Source organism: Eschrichtius robustus, chromosome 13, assembly GCF_028021215.1.
Source record: "Eschrichtius robustus isolate mEscRob2 chromosome 13, mEscRob2.pri, whole genome shotgun sequence".
NCBI lineage: Eukaryota > Metazoa > Chordata > Mammalia > Artiodactyla > Eschrichtiidae > Eschrichtius > Eschrichtius robustus.
The window spans coordinates 38,715,871-38,738,260 of NC_090836.1; the positions used below are offsets into that span (position 1 = coordinate 38,715,871).

At 34.7% G+C, this 22,390-nt stretch overlaps 1 protein-coding gene across 3 annotated transcripts in view; it reads left to right on the top strand.

The window, feature by feature from the left end:
- The window catches only part of ARID2 (AT-rich interaction domain 2), a 173,258-nt gene that overhangs the window by 121,266 nt on the left and 29,602 nt on the right, over nt 1-22,390 (top strand). For all 3 annotated transcript variants that reach the window (XM_068560826.1, XM_068560827.1, XM_068560828.1), the window contains 5 exons: nt 3,723-3,804; nt 5,727-5,861; nt 6,842-7,038; nt 7,297-10,160; nt 17,467-17,615. In XM_068560826.1, the coding sequence (XP_068416927.1) occupies nt 3,723-3,804; nt 5,727-5,861; nt 6,842-7,038; nt 7,297-10,160; nt 17,467-17,615 (3,427 nt within the window). The remainder of the gene's footprint in view (nt 1-3,722; nt 3,805-5,726; nt 5,862-6,841; nt 7,039-7,296; nt 10,161-17,466; nt 17,616-22,390) is intronic.

The following is a 22,390-nucleotide window of genomic DNA, read 5'->3' on the forward strand; positions in this document are numbered from 1 at the left end:
TTAATACTGCTTTCTAATGGAATGGTCATCTTCAAACTTTTTGCTCACTTCTGCTCATCACTATGAAAACTTGCATGACCTTTCACCCATTTTTAGGTTGACATCTAAATTTCTTTATCATAATTTAAATAGTTGCAAATAATATGTTTTTGTGTATATTAAATTGATATTTTAAAATAAAAGTTACAACACTTTTTGTATCCAGTGGAATATTGATGCTTACCACCATCCATTTAAAAAATAACACAAACTTGTAATATTAGAAATTTTATACTATCCCTCTTTCTCCTTGAACTCATATCCACCACCCTATCAATGCTTACATAGACATTTTAATTTAAAGTTTTTCAGGCTTCTGTTATAAAGCTCTAAGTGTTTAAAAATTTATTTTATTGTTACAAGTTTTAGCAATAAATAGTACATAAATCAATAGTAGATATATTTCAGATTTTTGTAAATAATTATTAAATAAAAGATACAATTATTGGAAGTACATCTCTTAATGAGATAGACAAGACATTTTTCCCCTTGTTCTCTGGGAAGTATTACTCTAGTGTGTCTCTGAATGAATATTTTTTATTGCTAGAATAAAATCGGGTTCAGCATTAATTTTATCTCTGTTTTTCCTTTTTATAGATTTAAGTTGGAAATCTAGTTCACATCAGTAATAAGATGAGGGTAGAACTTAAAATTCTTTAAATTTCTTCATAATTATCTAAAAATTATTAAAATTGTATTTAATGATCTTCTGACAATTTGAGTTCTCCTTTGTTTTGGTTGAAATCAAAGAATTAACAGTACTTGACTTGTAAAATTATTTGTTGCCCAGTCATTATAGATACCTACTTTTAAGTTTATGAAAATATATCAAAAAGATATTAACAAGATATGACTGTAAATTATAAGTTGCTACTCTTTTACTTGGATGTACCTTGTTTAACCTAATATATTGAGGAAGTGTTAACACAGTGGTTCTCAAACTTTACGGTGCATCAGAGTCACCCAGTGGGCTTAAGTGCTGATTTCTGGGCTCCATACCCTGAATTTCTGATTCAGGTGGATCGGAGAATTTTCATTTCTAACAAGTTCCCATGAGATGCTGATGCTTCAGGTCAGGGCACTATACTTTGAGGACCACTGGGTTAGGAAAATTTACATAGTGTTCATTTTAAGACTACAATGTTTTTTGATAAAGTGCTTTTTATCATGTGCATGAATACAGTTTTGTCAAAGTCTTGGCACTGGAGATGTACCTCATTCAATTATGGAAAATGTCTGCCACATAATCTAACTGTTAAAGTTAGTCTTTATTATCAAAAGTGTCTTGCCTCAATTTGTTATTTAGAAAAAGTCCAACCTTATTTTTCAATCCAAGAAAACATGTTACTTTGTGTTCCTATGATACCTTCCTTATTTCAGAATTCTGAGATAGTTAAACTTGTCATGAGTTTGTCATGTGAATGAAATAAGATGCCACCACCTTCAATATTACTTTAAAATATTCTGAATGCTTTACTTACACAGGATTGTCTCAAAAGTAATGCACTCTTTGATAGTAATTGAGGGATAGAGGAGGAAAGGACATTAAGCAAAAATTGTCATCACTTTATAATATATCTGAATTCAGAACACACCAAAGGGCCAGAATACCCAATTTCTAATGCCCTACATTGCCCTTAACTATAATATATAAAACACTGGGATAGACCAGAAGCCCTACCCTAATACCTTGGTTTAAAGAAGTTTTGTGGACACTAATATTTCCACATCTCCCTTTGGTATTCCAGAGGTTTTTACACCATCATCATCATCTTTGTAGCTAACATAGTAGCACTTACTATGTGCCAGGCATTGTTTTAAGTGACTTACATATAAACTCCTCTAATCCTCATGACGATCTATGAGGTCAATGTATTGTTACTTTTCCCCATTTTATAGTCAGAGGAGTTAGGTAGCTTTCCCAGCTAGTGAGTGATGGAACTTTAGAGCCAGCCTCTCTGGCTCCAGAGTCATGCATTTAACTGTATCTTACAGTGCTCTAAAGGACGGGTGAGAGTTAAGACTTCCTATTCCAAGGTGGTTAAAGAGCAGTCATCAAAGAGGAGGTCATGTTTTCAGGCAAAGCAGTTCTAGGAGGGAATATATACAAAACTTTGAGTATCTGAAAATTGATTCCTCTTAAAGTATACGTGCCTTTGTATCCTTTGGAATGTCTTCATGTATCCTGAGGACAGTGCTTTTCGTTTTGTAGCCACTTTTATAGTAATTATACATTTCTGGTTTATGCTTTTAATTGAGGCTGTATCATTCTTCTTTATGCATTGTTTATAAAGTTTCTCATAATTTCAACATAGTTTTTAATGTTTCCTGCAATTGGTTGTTAATTGATTCAGATTTCAGTCAGAGTAGGGTATACTCTCAGTATAATTGATGAAGAAAAGGGAAGATTTCTACATAGGTTTAGGCCCTAGAAGGGTATTTTCTGTAACAGTGTCATCAAGTTAGAGAAGAAAAAAGATAGGCTGGGGTTGCCCAAGGAAAATAATTTTGGTTCTAATTATTATGTTCTGTTAAGAAGCAGAATATCACAATATGGCTTCTGAAATGTGACAGACCTGAATTCAAATTCAGCACCCCTAAAAGAAGGCTTTCCAGATACACCCTATCTCCAGCTCTACTATTTCCATCATGTGTTCCTTTGTGAACTTAATTTCTGAGCTTTAATTATTTCATCTGCAAAATGGGGACAGTTAAATTTAGAACTATATGTAAGATTAAAACAAATCACATAAATATAAATGGCTTAATACAGAATAAATATTTACAACTGGCCGGCTGCTGTTAGCTGTATCCCAGTGGAAGCCTGGGGTCTCATCAGACAAAGGTCACGATTGCTTCAGATCATTCACAGATTGGGCTGAGCTGTGGGGCTCCTCTAGTTCCAGTAATTTAGAAATTCATTTGTTTTTTTGAGGGTTCTGAGAAGTTTTGCTAAAATGTCACCTGAAAAAAAGTAGGTACATTTTGTAGGTTTAAAAAGTATAAATTAATAATGCTGATTCAATGGTGAAACAGTATAATTTTTATCTATAAATATGTAAGATTCATATTTTATTATAAACTTATTGTAATATGACTAAGTTTATATTATCTCATATTTTTCTTGTCTTCATTAGTTCCAACATAGAAGTTAGCTATTTGTTCATCATATCCAGTAATTTTATATATGCCACTTATAGAGTTAATGTTAATCTTTTAAATTCAGAAGTGAAATTATTTGTGATGCAATCTGCTTCTGTAACTAAACTGAGAGATGCTTATTTATTGATGTGTTGTGCTGTGTGACCTTCGCCTAGTTATTTTAATCACTTTGAGTCTCAGGTTCCCACCTCACAGAATTAAGAAAGATAATACAGATAAAGTTAAAACTCAGTGTCTGACAGTGGGAAAAATAGAGTTTATATTAGTGAAATAATCCATATTATCGTTATTATTCAAATGATTGCGAGGTTAAAAAAATAGTTTGTATGAAGCATCTAAGATAGCGCCTGGTATAATATGTGCTCCATTATACGTTTCTTTCTCAAATTTGTATATTTTCAGTATGTTTATACACCTTTTTAAAAGGTATTCATTGTCACTATTAATTGGTTCAGTATCCATGAACTAAGTATGGCATATAGTTTTAAAAAATGATGTAGCTAATGTATTTCTTTCTTTAGCTTCCAGAGCAGTTGTAGCACAGCATGTTGCTCCACCTCCAGGAATAGTGGAAATAGATAGTGAGAAGTTTGCTTGTCAGTGGTAAGTGGTTTATTTCTATTAAGGCTTTATCCTTGGGAAGAATAAAGCAAATGAGAAAAGGAAATGTATTTCAGCAGTCATCCAGAATGTTTTACTCTGTATTTCTTTTTAGTTAAGGTAGGATATCATTTATACAAAGAAAGGGCAATGTAAAATCACTTCACCTGTATTTTGGAATAGTTTGAAAAAAAAATATTTATCAGAATTTTCAGAGTTAAAATAGTCTTTGACTAGAATTTCATTAAATTACACCACTCCTTTTCAAGTAAAATTTATGTTAAAAAGTTATCATTGGCTTTGTAGAAAATAAGGTTTGTCAGATTATAGAATTTGTTTTTCTTAAGTTAACGTTTTATTAAAACTGAATTGGACTGACTTTAAGAAAATAGAACCAGATTTTGTTGTTAAATGTCCCTCTTTTTGAGCAAAAGCAAAGCTTCTCATTCATTGCTAGTTAGTTTTTCCTTTTTGTGAGTAGTAAGGGGTAACTAATCAAATAATAGAATAGCCAGTATGTCTACATTGAAATAATCAACTTGAAAATAATATTTTCTTGAGAAGACTGACTGGTCACATCTCAGCCACTTTCTGAAAAAAATAAATGTAGACTTGGTTAGAACCATTTCATTTTTTCATGGCTAGTTGCCTCTACATTGTTTATGAATTTCAACTTTAATTCTTTAGAAGATTAACAGATTGAAATGTAAGATCACTTTTCAATGATGTATTACTTTAAAAAATTTCTTCCTTTGATCCCTTTTCCCCCATTCTCTAACATTATTTTTCTCCCATTCCATGCTCCTGTCACTCTGTGTTCCATATTTTTGGTGCTTTGTTATCTGTGTTCCTATGACTATTTCCTCTACTTTTCCACTTTGCTTAAATCAGGTTTATGGTAATATCTCTAATTATTTGCTTTTTCCTCATGTTCTACATTGTTACACCTTGACCCTTTATATATGATGAATCTTATCCAATAATATTTGGAAATATTTATCTTCTATATTGAGACCAAAACAAGTTTTTTGTGTCTGGTCTTTTTGAAAGCTTAGTACTCAAAGGGTTATGAAAGTTGGAAAAAATATGTACCACATCCAACGTAAAATGTGTGTGTGTTACAGACTTGGTCTTATAAATCCCTGTTGCATATTTCTGCCATTTCTAGGGAGGAGGAGGAGAGAAGCATCTTAAACTATTTTATCATAATTATCATTTGATTCAGTTAATAAGAAACAGCTGTAGGTTGGCCTGTCATGTATATGGTGAGTCCTAGAAAGAGTCCTATAAGGATAACTAGGCCTCCAATCCCAATTTATAGGTGAAGTCACTTTATGACAAAGACAAACTGAAGTTTGAATTACCTTGTAATTGATGAGGAATAGAGTCTCTGAAGGGGAAGGGGAGTGTGCAGCATGGGAAGTATCATTGTTTTAGGAAGCAGTTAAAAGCTTTGGGAGAGTTTTTTCTGAAGAAATTTAATCCAGGAGCAACAGAAGTTTAACTTTAAGTTCAGTTTTTCCTCCATTTGTCACATCGCCAACAACTCTTAATTGGGAACTTCTGTTATATTTTGATTATTACAAGACGGGAACCTGAGTATTCACTGAATAAAATTTGTTGTAGTATATTTGTTGCCAGCGGACCAACCCTGCTGATGTATTCACATCCCGGTTTTTATATTTGTTGATAATGATTTTTTTATACTAAAATAAGTATGATTAAGTAGTTAATCTCTTTTTACTTTATTTACTCTGTCTAAAACCTAGCATGTATTTTTGTTAATAATATATGAGACAGTGAAATTTGATCAGTAGACATAATTATTAGTTTATAACACATTGCCTTCAAATGGTTTTGTATATTTAAGTATGGACTCTCCTATAGTATATTGCATAATGCCATATATTTTTCTCCTCTTTTAGGTTAAATGCTCATTTTGAAGTAAATCCAGATTGTTCTGTCTCTCGAGCAGAAATGTATTCTGAGTACCTATCAACTTGCAGTAAATTGGCTCGTGGTGGAATCCTAACGTCAACTGGATTTTATAAATGCCTTAGGTAGGATTTATATTTCATAACTTTAAATAAAGTCAATTTTCATCATTTACAACACCCCTTGCTCTTTAGGGAACACACCAGCTATCTACCTAGTTTTAAATGTCTCCACTACTTGAAATTTTGTATGGTTAGATTGTAGTATGATGGAAGTTTAAATACAAGGGAATTTTGGAAATCACATCTGGTGTTTGTGTTTAACCATTACTAGGCTTATCAAAGAAAGAAAAGGAAGAAATTACGTTTACTTTTTTTCCACCTACTTTTACGCATTAAAGACATGGCTTTCACCCTTTTAAATCTTGACTAATAGTCTGTCACTAAACTCTGTCCTCAAATATCATGGCTTTTTTAATATATATAAATTTATTTATTTATCTTTTTATTTTTGGCTGCGTTGGGTCTTCGCTGTTGTGCATGGGCTTTCTTTAGTTGTGGCGAGTGGGGGCTACTCTTCATTGCGATGGCTTCTCTTGTTGCGGAGCACAGTTTCCAGGCGTGCGGGCTTCATTAGTTGTGACACGTAAGCTCAGTAGTTGTGGCTCGCGGGCTTCAGAGCACAGGCTCAGCAGTTGTGGCGTACAGGCTTAGTTGCTCTGTGGCGTGTGGGATCTTCCTGGACCCATGTCCCCTGCATTGGCAGGCGGATTCCTAACCACTGCACCACCAGGGAAGTCCCATGGCATTTTGATATTTTGCAAAGTTCATAAAATAGGCATTGCCTAGATGCAGCTTTTTTGTTAATTACAGTAGAATTGTTTTAAACCCAACAGTGTTAATAAATAATGATTTTTAAAATTGGAGAATTGACCTTTTATATTTAATTCCTTGCTTCCCACCCTTGCAGAATATAACTGTATGATTCATACTGGTTCATACATAAGTAGCAGTGAATATGCTGCTGCCATTCGTGTAGCAGTTAAAAGTTAGTGTTTTTTGTTAATGTGCTAGTTATTAAAACTGACTATGTGTGTACTTTACAGAACGGTCTTTCCAAATCATACAGTGAAGAGAGTGGAGGATTCCAGTAACAATGGGCAGGCACATATTCATGTAGTAGGAGTAAAAAGGAGGGCTATCCCACTTCCCATTCAGATGTACTATCAGCAGCAACCTGTTTCTACTCCCATTGTTCGTGTTGATTCTGTTCCTGATGTATCTCCAAGTCCTTCACCCGCAGGTATTAATTTTTATTGTGTTTTAAATATTACCGATTTAATAAGAAGACTAAATGAAAGCTTATATACCTTTAAGATGTATAACTTTTCCTTGTTTTTCCGGTAACATTTTATTTCTCGTTCTATTATTTTATCAGATTCATATGATGCAAAGTTGTTAATTTTTTAAGACTATTTTCTCTCAAATTGAGTAAAATAATTTCTACATGCAGCTTTTCAGTCATTTCATTATGAATTTTGACTTTTCCGTGTATTTTCAGGAATCCCTCACGGACCACAAACTGTAGGAAACCATTTTCAGAGGACTCCTGTTACCAACCAATCTTCAAGTTTGACTGCAACACAAATGTCTTTTCCAGTACAAGGTGTTCATACCGTGGCACAGACTGTTTCAAGAATTCCACCAAATCCTTCAGTTCATACCCACCAGCAGCAAAATGCTCCGGTGACTGTCATCCAAAATAAAGCTCCAATTCCTTGTGAAGTCGTTAAGGCTACAGTAATCCAGAATTCTATACCCCAGACAGCAGTTCCTGTTAGTATTGCTGTGGGAGGAGGAGCTGCTCAGAGCTCTGTGGTTCAGAATCCTAGCACAGGGCCCCAGCCTGTTACAGTTGTGAATTCCCAGACACTGCTTCACCATCCACCTGTGATCCCACAACAGTCTCCATTGCACACAGTGGTACCGGGACAGATACCTTCCGGCACGCCTGTTACGGTAATTCAACAAGGTGTCCCACAGAGTCACATATTTGGCAGAGTACAGAACATGCCAGCGTGTACTTCTGCAGTTTCACAGGGTCAGCAGTTAATCACCACATCGCCCCAACCCGTGCAGACTTCGTCCCAGCAGACGTCAGCTGGCGGTCAGCCACAGGACACTGTTCTCATAGCACCCCCACAGTACGTAACGACTTCTGCGTCCAACATTGTCTCGGCAACTTCAGTACAGAATTTTCAGGTAGCTACAGGACAAATGGTTACCATTGCTGGTGTCCCGAGTCCACAGCCCTCAAGGGTAGGGTTTCAGAACATTGCACCCAAACCTCTCCCTTCTCAGCAAGTTTCATCAACGGTGGTCCAACAGCCTATTCAACAACCACAGCAGCCAACCCAACAAAGTGTAGTGATTGTAAGCCAGCCAGCTCAACAAGGTCAAACTTATGCACCAGCCATTCACCAAATTGTTCTTGCTAATCCAGCAGCTCTTCCAGCTGGTCAGGCAGTTCAGCTAGCTGGACAACCAAACATTACTCCATCTTCCTCACCATCACCTGTCCCAGCTACTAATAGCCAGGTCCCTACTGCCATGTCATCTTCTTCCACCCCTCAGTCACAGGGACCACCTCCTACTGTCAGTCAAATGCTATCTGTGAAAAGGCAGCAACAGCAGCAGCATTCACCAGCACCCCCACCACAACAGGTACAAGTACAAGTTCAGCAGCCACAACAAGTACAAATGCAAGTTCAACCACAGCAAACAAATGCAGGAGTTGGTCAGCCTGCTTCTGGTGAGTCGAGTCTGATAAAACAGTTGCTGCTTCCAAAGCGTGGTCCTTCAACTCCGGGTGGTAAGCTTATTCTCCCAGCTCCACAGATTCCTCCCCCTAATAATGCAAGAGCTCCTAGCCCTCAGGTGGTATACCAGGTGGCCAATAATCAAGCAGCAGGTTTTGGAGTGCAGGGGCAAACTCCAGCTCAGCAGCTATTGGTTGGGCAGCAAAATGTTCAGTTGGTCCAAAGTGCGATGCCACCTACAGGGGGAGTGCAAACCGTGCCCATCTCGAACTTACAAATATTGCCAGGTCCACTGATCTCAAATAGCCCAGCAACCATTTTCCAAGGGACTTCTGGCAACCAGGTAACCATAACAGTTGTGCCAAATACAAGTTTTGCAACTGCAACTGTGAGTCAGGGAAATGCAACTCAGCTCATTGCTCCAGCAGGAATTACCATGAGCGGGACCCAGGCAGGAGTTGGACTTCAGGTGCAAACGCTTCCAGCCTCTCAAGCATCTCCAGCTGGACAATCATCTTGTACTACTGCTACTCCCCCATTCAAAGGTGATAAAATAATTTGCCAAAAGGAAGAGGAAGCAAAAGAAGCAACAGGTTTACATGTTCATGAACGTAAAATTGAAGTCATGGAGAACCCATCCTGCAGACGAGGAACCACGAACACCAGCAATGGGGACACGAAGGAAAATGAAATGCAGGTGGGCAGTCTTTTAAATGGGAGAAAGTACAGTGACTCAAGTCTACCTCCTTCAAACTCAGGGAAAATTCAAAGTGAGGCTAATCAGTGCTCACTAATCAGTAATGGGCCATCATTAGAATTAGGTGAGAATGGAGCATCTGGAAAACAGAACTCAGAACAAATGGACATGCAGGATATTAAAAGTGATTTGAAAAAACCTCTAGTTAATGGAATCTGTGATTTTGATAAAGGAGATGGTTCTCATTTAAGCAAAAACATTCCAAATCACAAAACTTCCAATCATGTCGGAAATGGTGAGATATCTCCAGTGGAACCACAAGGGACTTTCGATGCCACTCAGCAAGATACTGCCAAAGGTGATCAACTAGAAAGAATTTCTAATGGACCTGTATTAACTTTGGGTGGTTCGCCATCTGTGAGCAGCGTACAGGAGGCTTCAAATGTGGCAACACAGCAATTTAGTGGTACTGATTTGCCTAATGGACCTCTAGCTTCAAGTTTGAATTCAGATGTGCCTCAGCAACGCCCAAGTGTAGTTGTCTCACCACATTCTACAACCTCTGTTATACAGGGGCATCAAATCATAGCCGTTCCCCACTCAGGATCAAGAGTGTCCCATTTTCCTGCCCTGTCATCTGACGTTCGGTCTACAAATGGCACAGCAGAATGCAAAACTGTGAAGAGGCCAGCAGAGGATAATGATAGGGAAACAGTCACAGGAATTCCAAATAAAGTGGGAGTTAGAATTGTTACAATCAGTGACCCCAACAATGCTGGCTGCAGTGCAACAATGGTTGCCGTGCCAGCAGGAGCAGATCCAAGCACTGTAGCTAAAGTAGCAATAGAAAGTGCTGTTCAGCAAAAGCAGCAGCACCCACCAACCTACGTACAGAGTGTGGTCCCACAGGTGAGTCATTCTCCTATCACATTTCTCGTACAGAAATGCTGATGTGTAAATATGATTTTAGGGGGAAATGCACTGTTTTTCCATGTTTTACCTTGAAAAGTTAATTGGGTCGGCTCATCAATGTACTTAAGCTGTCGTGCTCTTTCGTTTTTCTCTGTTTTTTGTAATATTAAACAGTTTTCAGTTGTTAACTTTAACACATGGTTTAAAGCATCTTTCTATTTTGTTATAGACCCAAATTAGTAATTTTGTAGACCCAAGATAGAGAAGCACTTCTAATCTAACGTCTTTGGGGGAATTTTTAAAACGTAACTTAGTCTCCTATGTTAGGGGGGTGCAGGGTTGCCAAGGTTCTCCAAAAGGGGATTTCTGCATTTGATTTTGACCTGAGTGTATTTTTGTGCCTTCTTTCACAGTACTTTTGTAAAAAAGGTGAATTCCATAAGAATTTTATCGAGTGTGTTCTTGTTATATCTCTGTATTGAATTAGTTGCCTTTATTCTTTAAAAAGGTTTATTTCTTATTATTGCAATTTGTTTCAGCTATTCCAGTATTTTAAATTTTGTGTTTCTTATTCCTTTGCTCTACTGTCATGTTTCTGCTATTCCCTTTTTAATATATACTATCCCGTCTCTGCATGCCTTAGTAAATAAAAGTGTTTTCTTGAATCAGTCCTACTGAATTGAGGGTCCAATCAGCCTGTAAAGATTTTAAAGACAATCTTGTATGCTATTTCCTGGATTACTACTTTTTCATTCTCTCTCCTAATTACTACATAACCAGAACCTTCTGTGACTGTTGCCAACTCTGCTAGCATTCTTCTGGCTTGGGTTTCTTCTCTGTGCTTATGATGATAACAGCAGATTGTTGGTATTGGTACCAAATCTAGATGGCAAAGCAGGGGTGGTGGGGGGGAGCAAAATGGAAGATGAAAAAACGAAGAATCCCTTGCTTCAGAGCACGTCCTTCACTAATATGCGTCTTTCTTCATGTGAATGGATAAAGGTGCTCTGGGGGCAGAATGAGGTTTTTAATTCATATGTTAGTATTACTTAGATCTATTTCAAACTACCTAAATAGGTCGAGTGTTCTTTAGTGGATATTATGTACATGGCAATGATTAATAAGGAGTTTTGGTGGAAAATACTAAATCATTTTTACTCAGACTTTTACAAGTTAAGTTTTTCATTTATTAAGCACACTAAAGAAGTTCTTTTTAATAATGAAGTGTCTAACATAATAGTAAGCGTTCAACACATTGTTTTAATTTTATATTTAATAATTTCCCAATTCATCTTGATTATGTGTTTGACTTTTTTTTCCTTTTAGATTCCTTTATAATCCTAAAGAGTTATAGTAGACCAAGCCAAATTAGAGAAAACCTCTATTACTATGGAATTGTTTCATCCACCCTCATTTTTTGTGTCAACCTTCCAGTGTGGTTATATTCAATAATGATACCTAAATAACAAAAAATGAACAACAGTACTGGCTAAGACTAGGACCTGTGTTAGGAATTTTGCACTAAAGCATTTTGTTATTTGATACTGAAGGAAAGTCTATTAGGTAAAAATTATAATTTCATTTTAGAGATGAGGCCCTCCAGTGCTAAATAACTTGCCCACGGTTACCAGCTAATATGAGGTAGCACCAGGACTGAAACCTGGGTGTGTGTCTGAAACCAAAACTCATGCTATTAACCCATTTCTCCGCTATTCTAAAAGATTTCTTTGTAAAGTCTTAGATATCCCTTTTGTATGTAACATATTGATTATTTTAACTACTAGGTTATAGGATGTGAGTACCACTGAATGATAATTTTAGGATATTAATGCTAGAATTTAACACATTGGACACGCATACATCTAACTCAAGCCATAAAATTATTCCTAATCTGAAAAATGTGTATAAACTTTTTATGTATTCTCCCCAGGAATGTAGTTTATTTAAAATAGCTACGGTCTAAAATTGGTATTGGTTGGCATGTAGAAATTTATACCTTTGCAAGGAGAAAGAGACATAACATACATGGTGTCTGTGATAATGAGAAACAAAAAAACAGGATGTGTATGTATAACTCTTAGCACAGTGCCTGCTACACGGTCTGGCACTCCGTAATGGTGCAGGTATATTTTATCTTATATATAAAGATAAGGTACCTATAAAGGCTAAAAAATTATCAACTGTTCAAGATGGAATCATAAGTTTCCTTTGAAGGGAGGCCGTTGGGCCATCGTAAGAGCCTGCTAATAAAAACCCACTTCCATTGTTGCCCAGAGTCTTTAAATTTCTTTATATACTCTCAAAGTTGCATTTTAAGCCTTGGTTTAACACCATTTTATTCACTATTTGAATTGGCACTTAAAGGGGTAAATGGAATAGAGGAATTTAAATGTGATTTTTTTTTTTAGCCATACCTTGTTATTTCCACCATTTTAAGGGGTCTGGGGATGTTAAGGAGGCACCTTTACCCCAAGAAGGGACTTCCAGACTTTTGCAGAATGCTCAGAGCTGGAAAGACTGCAGGGAAACGTCCCTGCTGAGAATGGCCAACGGGTAATCCTTCCTAATACCATTGTTACTTAATTTTTCTTTGCTCAGTTTTGTTCCTTCTCACTCCCATTAATCAGCTGTGTTAATTTCATTACAGGAAAAAAAGCTAGCAACAAATAAAGGAGAAAGATATGTGAAAGTAAATAATATAACCATAGATTTTGTTTTTAAATAGTATTTAGCTGGGTAGGTTATATAAATACAAAATAAGTTGTACTTCAAGGCACACTTCTTTATTTGTAACCATTATTTGCAAGCTAGAGTGCAAGAATACGGGTACCGTGTCTGAAAGCCGTACTCTCTTCCACTATTCCTGAGTTTGTATCTGCTGGAGGCATAGTATGATTGGCATGTAAAATAATAAAACTGGAAGAAAATTAGTTATAAATACCTAAAGACTTGTCTTTTTCAGGAGCATGTCAAACACATGTTGAGTATGTCTGTATCTGTTCATCCCATGATCTGATGCCATACCTGATTCTTGTATATAAAAATAGTTGACTTAAGGATGTACTTATTTAAGGCATTTTATAGATGCTGCTCTCAGTTTCCTGTCCTTCGTACGTGAATCCTTTCTGAATATGGGTGTCTTCCTGGCCCCTTTTTCTTTGATAAGGCGTTTGAAAAGTTACTCAACCCATCAGAAAGCATACCTGCAGCCTCAAGGGGGCAGCGTTTAGTCATAGCCATAGAAAATCATTTTAGCAAGAGTCACAAGAATGTCATTTTAATGGTTTTTTTTTGTTTTCTCAAAGAGTATCACTGCTTAGATTAGTAGACTAGTAGTACACTGTAATAATTAAAGTCATTACCACTAAACGTATTTTTTTGTTTACATTTCAACGTGTTCTCATAAGACAGGCTTGGTATGTATGTATTATCTAGTTATACTCAGTAAGAGGAAAACAACTGGATAGTTTAGGAAAATAAGGGAATATTAGAGCAGAAAGAGCCTTAGATATTATCTTGTCCATAACCCTCATTTTTAAGAGTTGAATTAAGTCTCCCACACTCACAGAGACCTCTTTTCCAGTGATTTCTGTTATTGTCTTAATTCTGTTCTCTAAAGGTCTGTACTACATTTAGACTAAATGTAATCTCTTTTGTATCACATTTAGAGTAATCTAGTTCTTTTTACTTACAAGCGTTTAAAAGTATCTCTCCTTACTCACCTCTTCTTTAGAGTGTATTTTCCTAATCATTTCAATTAGACCTCAGGTGTTATAGTGTCTGGTTTATTCATCATCCTGTTGACCTCAACCGGTCCCATTTTCTAAGTGGCTTTCAAAATGTGTAGCTAGAATTGAGCACAGTATTTCATTACTACTTAGTAAATAATTTATTTTGAGAAAAATAAATTGTGACTTTGTAGTTTTTCTAACACAGTTTGAATGTTTAAATTTTAGTCTTATTCTAAGGTTTTTTTAAAGCTTAATATTAATAAGAAAGAAAACATGTACGAACTTCAAATCCCAAGTCATATATCAGAAAATATCATCAGTACAGTCTAGAATTTTCAGCCGTAGTTTGTTCTTGAAAAGATGATAAAGGCAAGATTATAATTGCTTGTTTTAACAAAAAGAAGTCTCTTTGCCAAAAATGGAACTGCTACATTAACATTTTTAGATAATTTTACATTACGAAAGGAATCAGAATTATTTCATATTCTTTGTGTAATTTCACTTTTCTGGTCACACACTACTGGAGAGGTACTATAATATGAAAAATTAGTTCTACCTCAATAGAGCAGAGCAATGGTAAAGAATATTGCTGAAGAGTGATCATTCCAAAAACATGATTTTGAGACCTACTTTTACATTCACATTTGAGTTAGGGTTATGGTTAACGATCGGGCACTTTTACATCCTAAAAGAAATATATTTTGCATCTTATGTAAAAGACCTAGTTCTTAAAACATAATTAATTTAAGTAGTACTTTGAAAAACATGCAATACAATATAAACAACCTACTTAAACATTAGTTTTGTTGAAAGAAATGTGTAATTTTTTATTATAGGAGGAAACCTAAAAATACTAACTCCTTTAGTCAAAGAAAATATGAGTCTTGGAATTTCTCATTTGGTACCTTTTATAAGTACTGTACTTCTTTTTGTTTCATTGATATATTTATCTCTGTTTATTTTTCGTTGTTTCTTGTTTTTTATTGCGAAAATTTTTAAACATACAGAAAAGTAGAGCCAATAAGCCTCCATGTATCCTTCACCCAGCTTTAGACATTGTCACCATTTTGCCTTTCTAGTTTCATCTCTTCCCCACCACCATTTTTTTCCCTGAAGTAAAGTAAATCCCAAACATTATTTCATTTCACCAATGAATACTTTAGTATATATTTATAAATACTTTTAAATATATATATATCTCCATTATATGGGTAATAGTAGTTTAGTATTATATGACACCCAGTTCATGCTCAGTGTTCCCTAGTTGTCTTTAAAAATGTGTTTCTTAAACATTTTGTTTGAATTAGGACCCACCAGTTTTCTACACATTGCATTTGGTTAATATGTCTTTTATTCCTTCTTAATTTGACAGCTTGGATTAACTTCAGTCATCCTTGCCACATCCCTCATTAATCATTAACAACTGGGGCTAAAATACCCTATGATTCCCTGTTATTTAACTTTTCTGGATGAGACCAGTAAGAGTTCTACACTGAAGAAGGAAAAATAGGATAAAGCTTTGTTAGCACTTATAAAAACAAAAATAAGCTTGATTTACAAATATATGACAGGAGAGTCAATAAAATACCTAATGTAAATGGTAATAGTGTAGGGAACCAGAAAGTTCATTATGAGGGAATTTGATAGCTCTGACAAATTTACCCTTTAGTTAAAATTCTGGGATTATATTTGTGTCACTCTTCAGTATTTGTATTTGGCTCAAACTGATCCTCTTGGTTACTCCTACTTATTAGAATTTCCTGGAATTTTTTATGCAGTATTTTCATTTCAAGGAAACAGTTTGACTAATTTTTTGCTGTTGTTGTTGTAAATAGATTGATTCTAATGTTATCTTCCCTTCCTTTCTCTCTGATCCTCTTCTCTCCCCACCCCCGCCCCCAAAGCCCCCCCCCCCCGGTTCTGCTTTCTTACTCTTAGTTTATATGGCTTTAAGAATCCACAGGTGAATGATTGTCAATCCATGTTCCCAGCTTTAACTTCTATTGATAGATAATTGCACTTATTGATCCGTCCCTGTCTCCAAAGTGAACTCATCATCTTTCCTCCAAAATATGGTTTCCCTCTGTGCTTCTCTATTAGCTTAAATAATAATTGTAACAACTGGCATTTACTGAGAATCAGAGCCAGGCTCTTCATGTATAGTTTCTCTAGTCTTCCCACCATCCCAAAAGTTAGATTTTATTATTTACACTTTATAGATGAGGGAATTGAGGATCAGAGAGGTCAAGTAGTTTGCCCAGGGTCACATAGCTAGTTAAAAGGTAGATTGAAATTCTGAGTCCTGATCTGTCAAGCTGGAAAGTCCACAGCCTATCCATGATACCTGTACTGCCCTAAAATGCATGTTTTTCATGCATGTATATGTTTTCTCACTAACGATATGATAAAATAATAAGAGTGGGACTCTATTAGAGAAATAACTTCAATCACATCCCAAAGTAGATTTTTTTTTTTTCTTAGAGCTTGGAACTCAAAAGTTCTTATGACTTCACATTTCTAAGAACCTTTTCTTTTGGCATTTTATTCTCTTCCTTTATTTATTTTTATGCTGTGGCCTTATATGTTTGTGTTTTGTCTATTTTTAAAAAATTATTATGACTTTCAGTAAGAGGTTTTCAGCAATTTTTAACTTAATTTTGCTCCACTATTTCCAATATTACCTTATAAATAAACAAATATATTTAATATTTTCCCAAAGTTTAAATGTATTACCTTTAAACAGTGTTTCGAAAATGATGTGCTACCATTTCTGTGAGAAATTTAGTATTTTTTCCTTTGTGGTATGTATGTTATGAGTGAAATCTGAGTTAAACTTCAAAGAACATGTATTGCCTCAAATTGTCTTAAGCTACATTATAATTATTATGTGTTTTTCAGAGAGAAAGGATGGGATATAGAAGAGGAAAAAAATGTAGCTTATATTAAAAAGACTTATGCATACAATTAGAGTCCTTGTATTATCCATCAAAATTTATAACCGAGCAACTTTAAAGACTACAGTTGTTAGTTAAAATAGCTTTTGCTGCAAAGTAATATTTACAACATTTCTACTTATATGGTTACATCATTTTTAACATCTGAAATTCCCTTTGCTTTTTACTATATATTGTTTTATATTCATTAAAATCTTAAAGGAAATATTATACAAAGAAGAAATAATTTGCAGTTGATTTTTTTTGTGAAGAATATATGTAAGTAAATCAGATGGGTGAATTTATAATAAAGTTCTCTTTTTAATCTATAATTGCGTTTCTACCCAATTTTATTAATTTAACAAATATTAATTCTAAATAATGTATATTCTGTGACAGTAACAACAATGCAATCTTGCCTCTAATTCATATGAAATGAATTTGACTTCCTAAACATATTTCTAAAATTAGTTATCTCTTTAAAGAGTTTCTAAAAGGTAATCATTAAAATTACAAATGTAAATTTTATATGTTGGAAGGGCATAACTATCAATGTAATCAAATTCATAAGCCTATGCTATAAGATACGAATGTTTTTCAGTGTCATTTCACAAACTATGTGGTTGTGCTTTTTCACAGAACACTCCTATGACACCTTCACCAGCTGTTCAAGTACAGAGCCAGCCTAACAGTTCTCAGCCTTCTCCATTCAGTGCATCTAGTCAACATGGAGATCCAGTGAGAAAACCTGGGCACAACTTCATGTGTCTGTGGCAATCTTGTAAAAAGTAAATGGCAGTTCTATTTGATATATGTAAATGCTCTTTATTCTGGAATGCCTTTGTATTTAAATTTCTGTCATCTCTAGTTTCATGAAAATTTTCTTTTGAAACCACTAACTTTTTAGCAAAAATATTTTATGTTAGAAGTGATATCTACATAGATCCAGTGGTACCTAAGCCAAGAAATTTATATAAATGGTGGAAAGAGCTTCATTGCCTTATGGTAGTTATTAGAGAATATTTCAGTATTAGTTTTTAACAAAAGAAAATCAGCTAAGAATTTGATTTTATATTTGGCTATGAAAAGAGATAGGTTTATTAAAGTGACTTGAAGTTAGTGGTAGTCATAGAATACCTATATAACAGAAACTTAAAGATAATCTGTTATTGAAGAATGATTTGTCTTAAATTTGAGTTTAAGATGGACACCCCATGAAAATTTTTAAAACCATATTATCTCACAGTTTAATAACTAAGATGAACAATACGTGGAATTGAACTTCTTAAACAAGGCTTTCTTATCTTAGTCTTAAAGGAAAACTTGTGAATAGTATTGAACTTGAGAATAATATCGTTTAAACTAAAATCTCAGTTCCTTTAACAATACTCAGCTAAGAACCTTTGCCTTGTCACTTTTTTAGAGCTCTAGGACTAAGGCACTTGTTTTAATAGACATAATATCCTTCATTTTTTTAGATATCAAAGATGCCATTTTACTTTTCCTAACTATAGGCAGAAATTGCCTCATCCTTTTAAAAATTGTATTTGCTATTCATAATTTTTATGATATAGACAGATTTCATATATAGGTTTGTTGTAGGATTGTGGCTGTCAGTGTAGCCTAGGGATTATTAATAGTATGCAAAATTTCTTTGGACAGTGTTTATCAAACTTTAAATCTCAACCCAGCAGTGGGGTCATGAAATCATTTTGGCAAGTCTACCAGGAGGGTTTTGCTTGTTTTTCTTTTCAGTAAAAAAGTGAATAAAATATATCAGATTCCATTATGTTGGTAAGGGTAAGTATTGTTTTCAGTTACATGTGTATATAATATAAGTATGCGTATCTAGGTCATAGTGTAAAAATCTGTCCAAAAGGTTGTTTAAAATTAGTGCTTTAGGTTCTATTTCTTTCATTTATTTAATTTGACCATCTTTTTTTTTTTTTTTTAAGTTTATGCTGTAAGTTAATTTGAAACTTTTTTCATTGATGTCAAATTCTGTTCTTTTTTTTTTAGATTTTGTTTTTGTTTTTCCATTGCAAAATAGTAGCTGATGGAGTAGGTAGTCAGTTAACGCTGTTTGTTGACTAAAAAGTTTGAGAATAGCTTCTTTAGATGAAGTGTTAGAGTATTTCAAGAAAAAAAAATTTGCTGGAAGAGTTAATGAACCTAAATGCACAGCAGTTTCCCATCTTGCTGGTAGGATTAGTGTTACAGAATTTGATGATCTACCTCTTCTTTTTAAGTCTCTTCTGAAAAAGACTCAACAAGACATCTTAGACCTTGTCAGTTTTTAAAGTCATTTTTAGATACTGCATTTGGTAAATAAGTTCAGTTTGATTCTGCAGATACTTACTGAGCACCCTTTTAGAAGGATTCATGTGCTAGGAGGTAGAGATAAAAGATCACTCTCAGCTTTTAGGGAAGCAGATCCAAAACACAAATAAATTACAGTTTAAATAAGTACTGTACAAAGATAGTCTTATAGCGTTATTGGCAGCACAGTGGACAGTTAATGTAATGCTGGGGTGGTTAGAAAAGTTTTGCTATAGACATTTCTTTTGAGTTGGTTGTTAAAGAATGAGTAGGAGTTTGTCATGCAAAAATAATTCCAGTCAGCAATTATAGAAGGAGCTAGTTATGTCCAGGGAACTATGAGAAGCTTAGGATACCAAGAGCATAAGGATGTGAGGAGAGTAAAGGCTTTTATTACAGTTGACCCTTCATATCTGCATCTGAGGGTTCCACCAAACATGAATCAAAAATACTCCTCCCAAAATTCCAGAAAGTTTGAAAAAGCAAAACTTGAATTTGCTGTGTGCTGACAGCTATTTACATAGCATTTGCATTATATTAGGTATTATAAGTAATCTAGAAGTGATTTAAAGTATATGGGGGTATATGCTTAGGTTATATGCAAACACTTTGCCATTTTATATAAAGGACTTGAGCATCTGCAGATTTGGGTATGTAAGGGGGACCTGGAACCAATCCGCAATGGATACCAAGGGATGACTATTCATTTTTAGTTTCAATTCCAAGTGGAGTAATCCATGTCGTAGCTATTGTCCCTAGATAGCTATGCTCTAATTTCTTTAATATCTGATCAAAAATAGTAATGAAGAATCTTCCTTGTTTCAATCAGATTCAGAACTAAAATTATTTCCTTCACTGATATATTATTGTGAAATGCGCCATTCACCCTTATATCACACGTATTAGTAATTTCCTTACATCACACGTATTAGTAATTTCTTTTTTAATCTGCAGGCATGTATCTCTACAAATTGAGGACCCTACTCCTTAACCATAATTTATACCCCTGCAGAAAAATAACATTAATTTCTTCAATACTATGAGTTCTTCAGATAGCCAGTCAGTGTTTACATTTCTCAGCTTGTCTTCTGTTTACTTAGAGTTTGAACTGGAATCCAAGATTCAAACATTGACTCTGGTTGAAGTCTTTTAAGTCTCTTTTAATCTGTAGATTACCCCTCCATCTCTCAGTTTTTTTCCTCACAGTTTTTTGTTGATAAAAGCAGGTCATTTGTCCTGTAGAGCATCACAGTCTGATTTTGCTGCTATTGTGTAGCATGTTACTCTGACCTTGAATTTTCTGTAAGTTAGTAGTTAGGTCCAGATGTTTGATCAGATTCCAGTTTGATTTTTATGAAGAGTGTTTTAGAAATGGCATTGTGTACTTCCATCAGGCAATAGGTACTATCTTGTGTCTCTTTTTGTGATGTAAACAGCCGTTGAAAATTATGGCCTAGATACATTATTTTATTGTTTATAAAATGTGAAACTTTCCTTTTTATCAGCTCTGATTTGTCTGAAGAATAGTTTCTAGAGAAAAAGCTAGAGAGATTATTATTTCTCTTATTTACCAATTTTCAAAATAATGAGTTGTTTTCTAACACTGCACAAAGCTGACTATGAGGTTAGGTTTTCTATTTTTTTATTTGCTTTTGATTTTAGTATCATTGGGAACGAACTTATGAACATAAACATATTTGAGGTATTTCAGTGCATTGCAGTTATTACATCCTTCTTGGTGTTCAGATTGTCCCATCTTTGGCTAGTGAAGGCCTCTTCAAGCTGGTTGTGATCTTAATATGTCTTTGATAGCTTCCTTGCTCTCTGTTAGATGAAATGTTCCAGACTTAACTTGTATATTTCCTGCCCCATATGGGGAATCAACTATTTCTCCAAGGACGTCTGGTGTCTTTTAATGGGAAATGATATTTAGTCTAGGCTTCAGGGAGTACCCATTGCTTTTAAGTTGGTTATTGCTTCTAGGACTTTTCAGTGGACAGACTAGAAAAACTAATGGTTTTTATTTCATGTTTAGAAAGACCTTCTCAATGCTTAGATCATAAAATACACATTTTGTTGCCTCCTGCACTTTAATATTTTTTTTGATCCATCTGTAATTTAGTTTCATGTATAAAGTGAAGTGTGAATTTAACTCTGTTGTTTTCCAAATGGCTAACATATTGATGAGTGCATTTTTCCTTTAGGCATTCGAATGGCCACCCTCGATACGTACTAAATTTCTGTATGCTTTTTCTGTTTCTGAATTACTTGTTATGCCAGTGGTCTCTGTCCTTATCATACTGTCACTTTCAGTTTTGATGTTGGATGGCAAGTTCCGCCTCCTAGTTTTCTTTTTCAGTGTTCCTCGTTATTGTTTCAAGCACTTACCTTGCACCAGGCACTGTGTTAGGTTTCGAAATTAGAGTGATGTATAAATCAGACTTGATACGTGCACGGATATTTATCCTTTCAAATGAACTTTTAGAATGTTTCCAGAGATTCCCCCAGGAAAGCATGTTGGGATTTTCATTTTAATTCCTTTTAGTGAATAGGTATTTTTGTTTGTTTTTAGGTAGTGAATATTTTTCCAGTATTGATTTTTTTCCTTACAAGAAAAGAGTATCATCCCATGGTATTATAGTCTTTTTCACCCCAGTAGAGCTTTAACATTTGCTTCACATAAATCCTGCAACTTTATTAAGTTTATTGCTAGTTATAGTTCTTTTTTCTTGTTAACCATAAATGATCTTAACTTCTACTGTATTTTTAACTGGTGGTTGTCTTCTGTATTTATGCCTCTTAGTTTGTCCTCTCATCCAATTATAATATCTAATGTTTCCAGAACAGTTATATAATAATAGAGTGGTAATATTTATCTTGTTTCTTCAAAAAAATTTAATAGACTATTTTTAGAGCAGTTTTAGATTTATAAAAATGTTGAGCTAGTAGTGCAGAGAGTTCTCATATACTCCCTCTTCCCTGTGCAGTTTCCACTAATACTAACACTTGAATTCGTGTGGTACATATGTTATGATTGATGAGTAGTATTTATACATTATTATTAACTAAGTCCATAGTTTCCATTAGGATTCACTCTTTGTGTTATAACTTCTGTGGATTTTGACCATGCATGATATCATGTATCCACCATTATATTATCTTACAGAATACTATTACCACCCTGAAAATCTTCTATGCTTCACCTATTCATTTGTCCTCACTGCCTCCCTTCCTAACCCCTGCT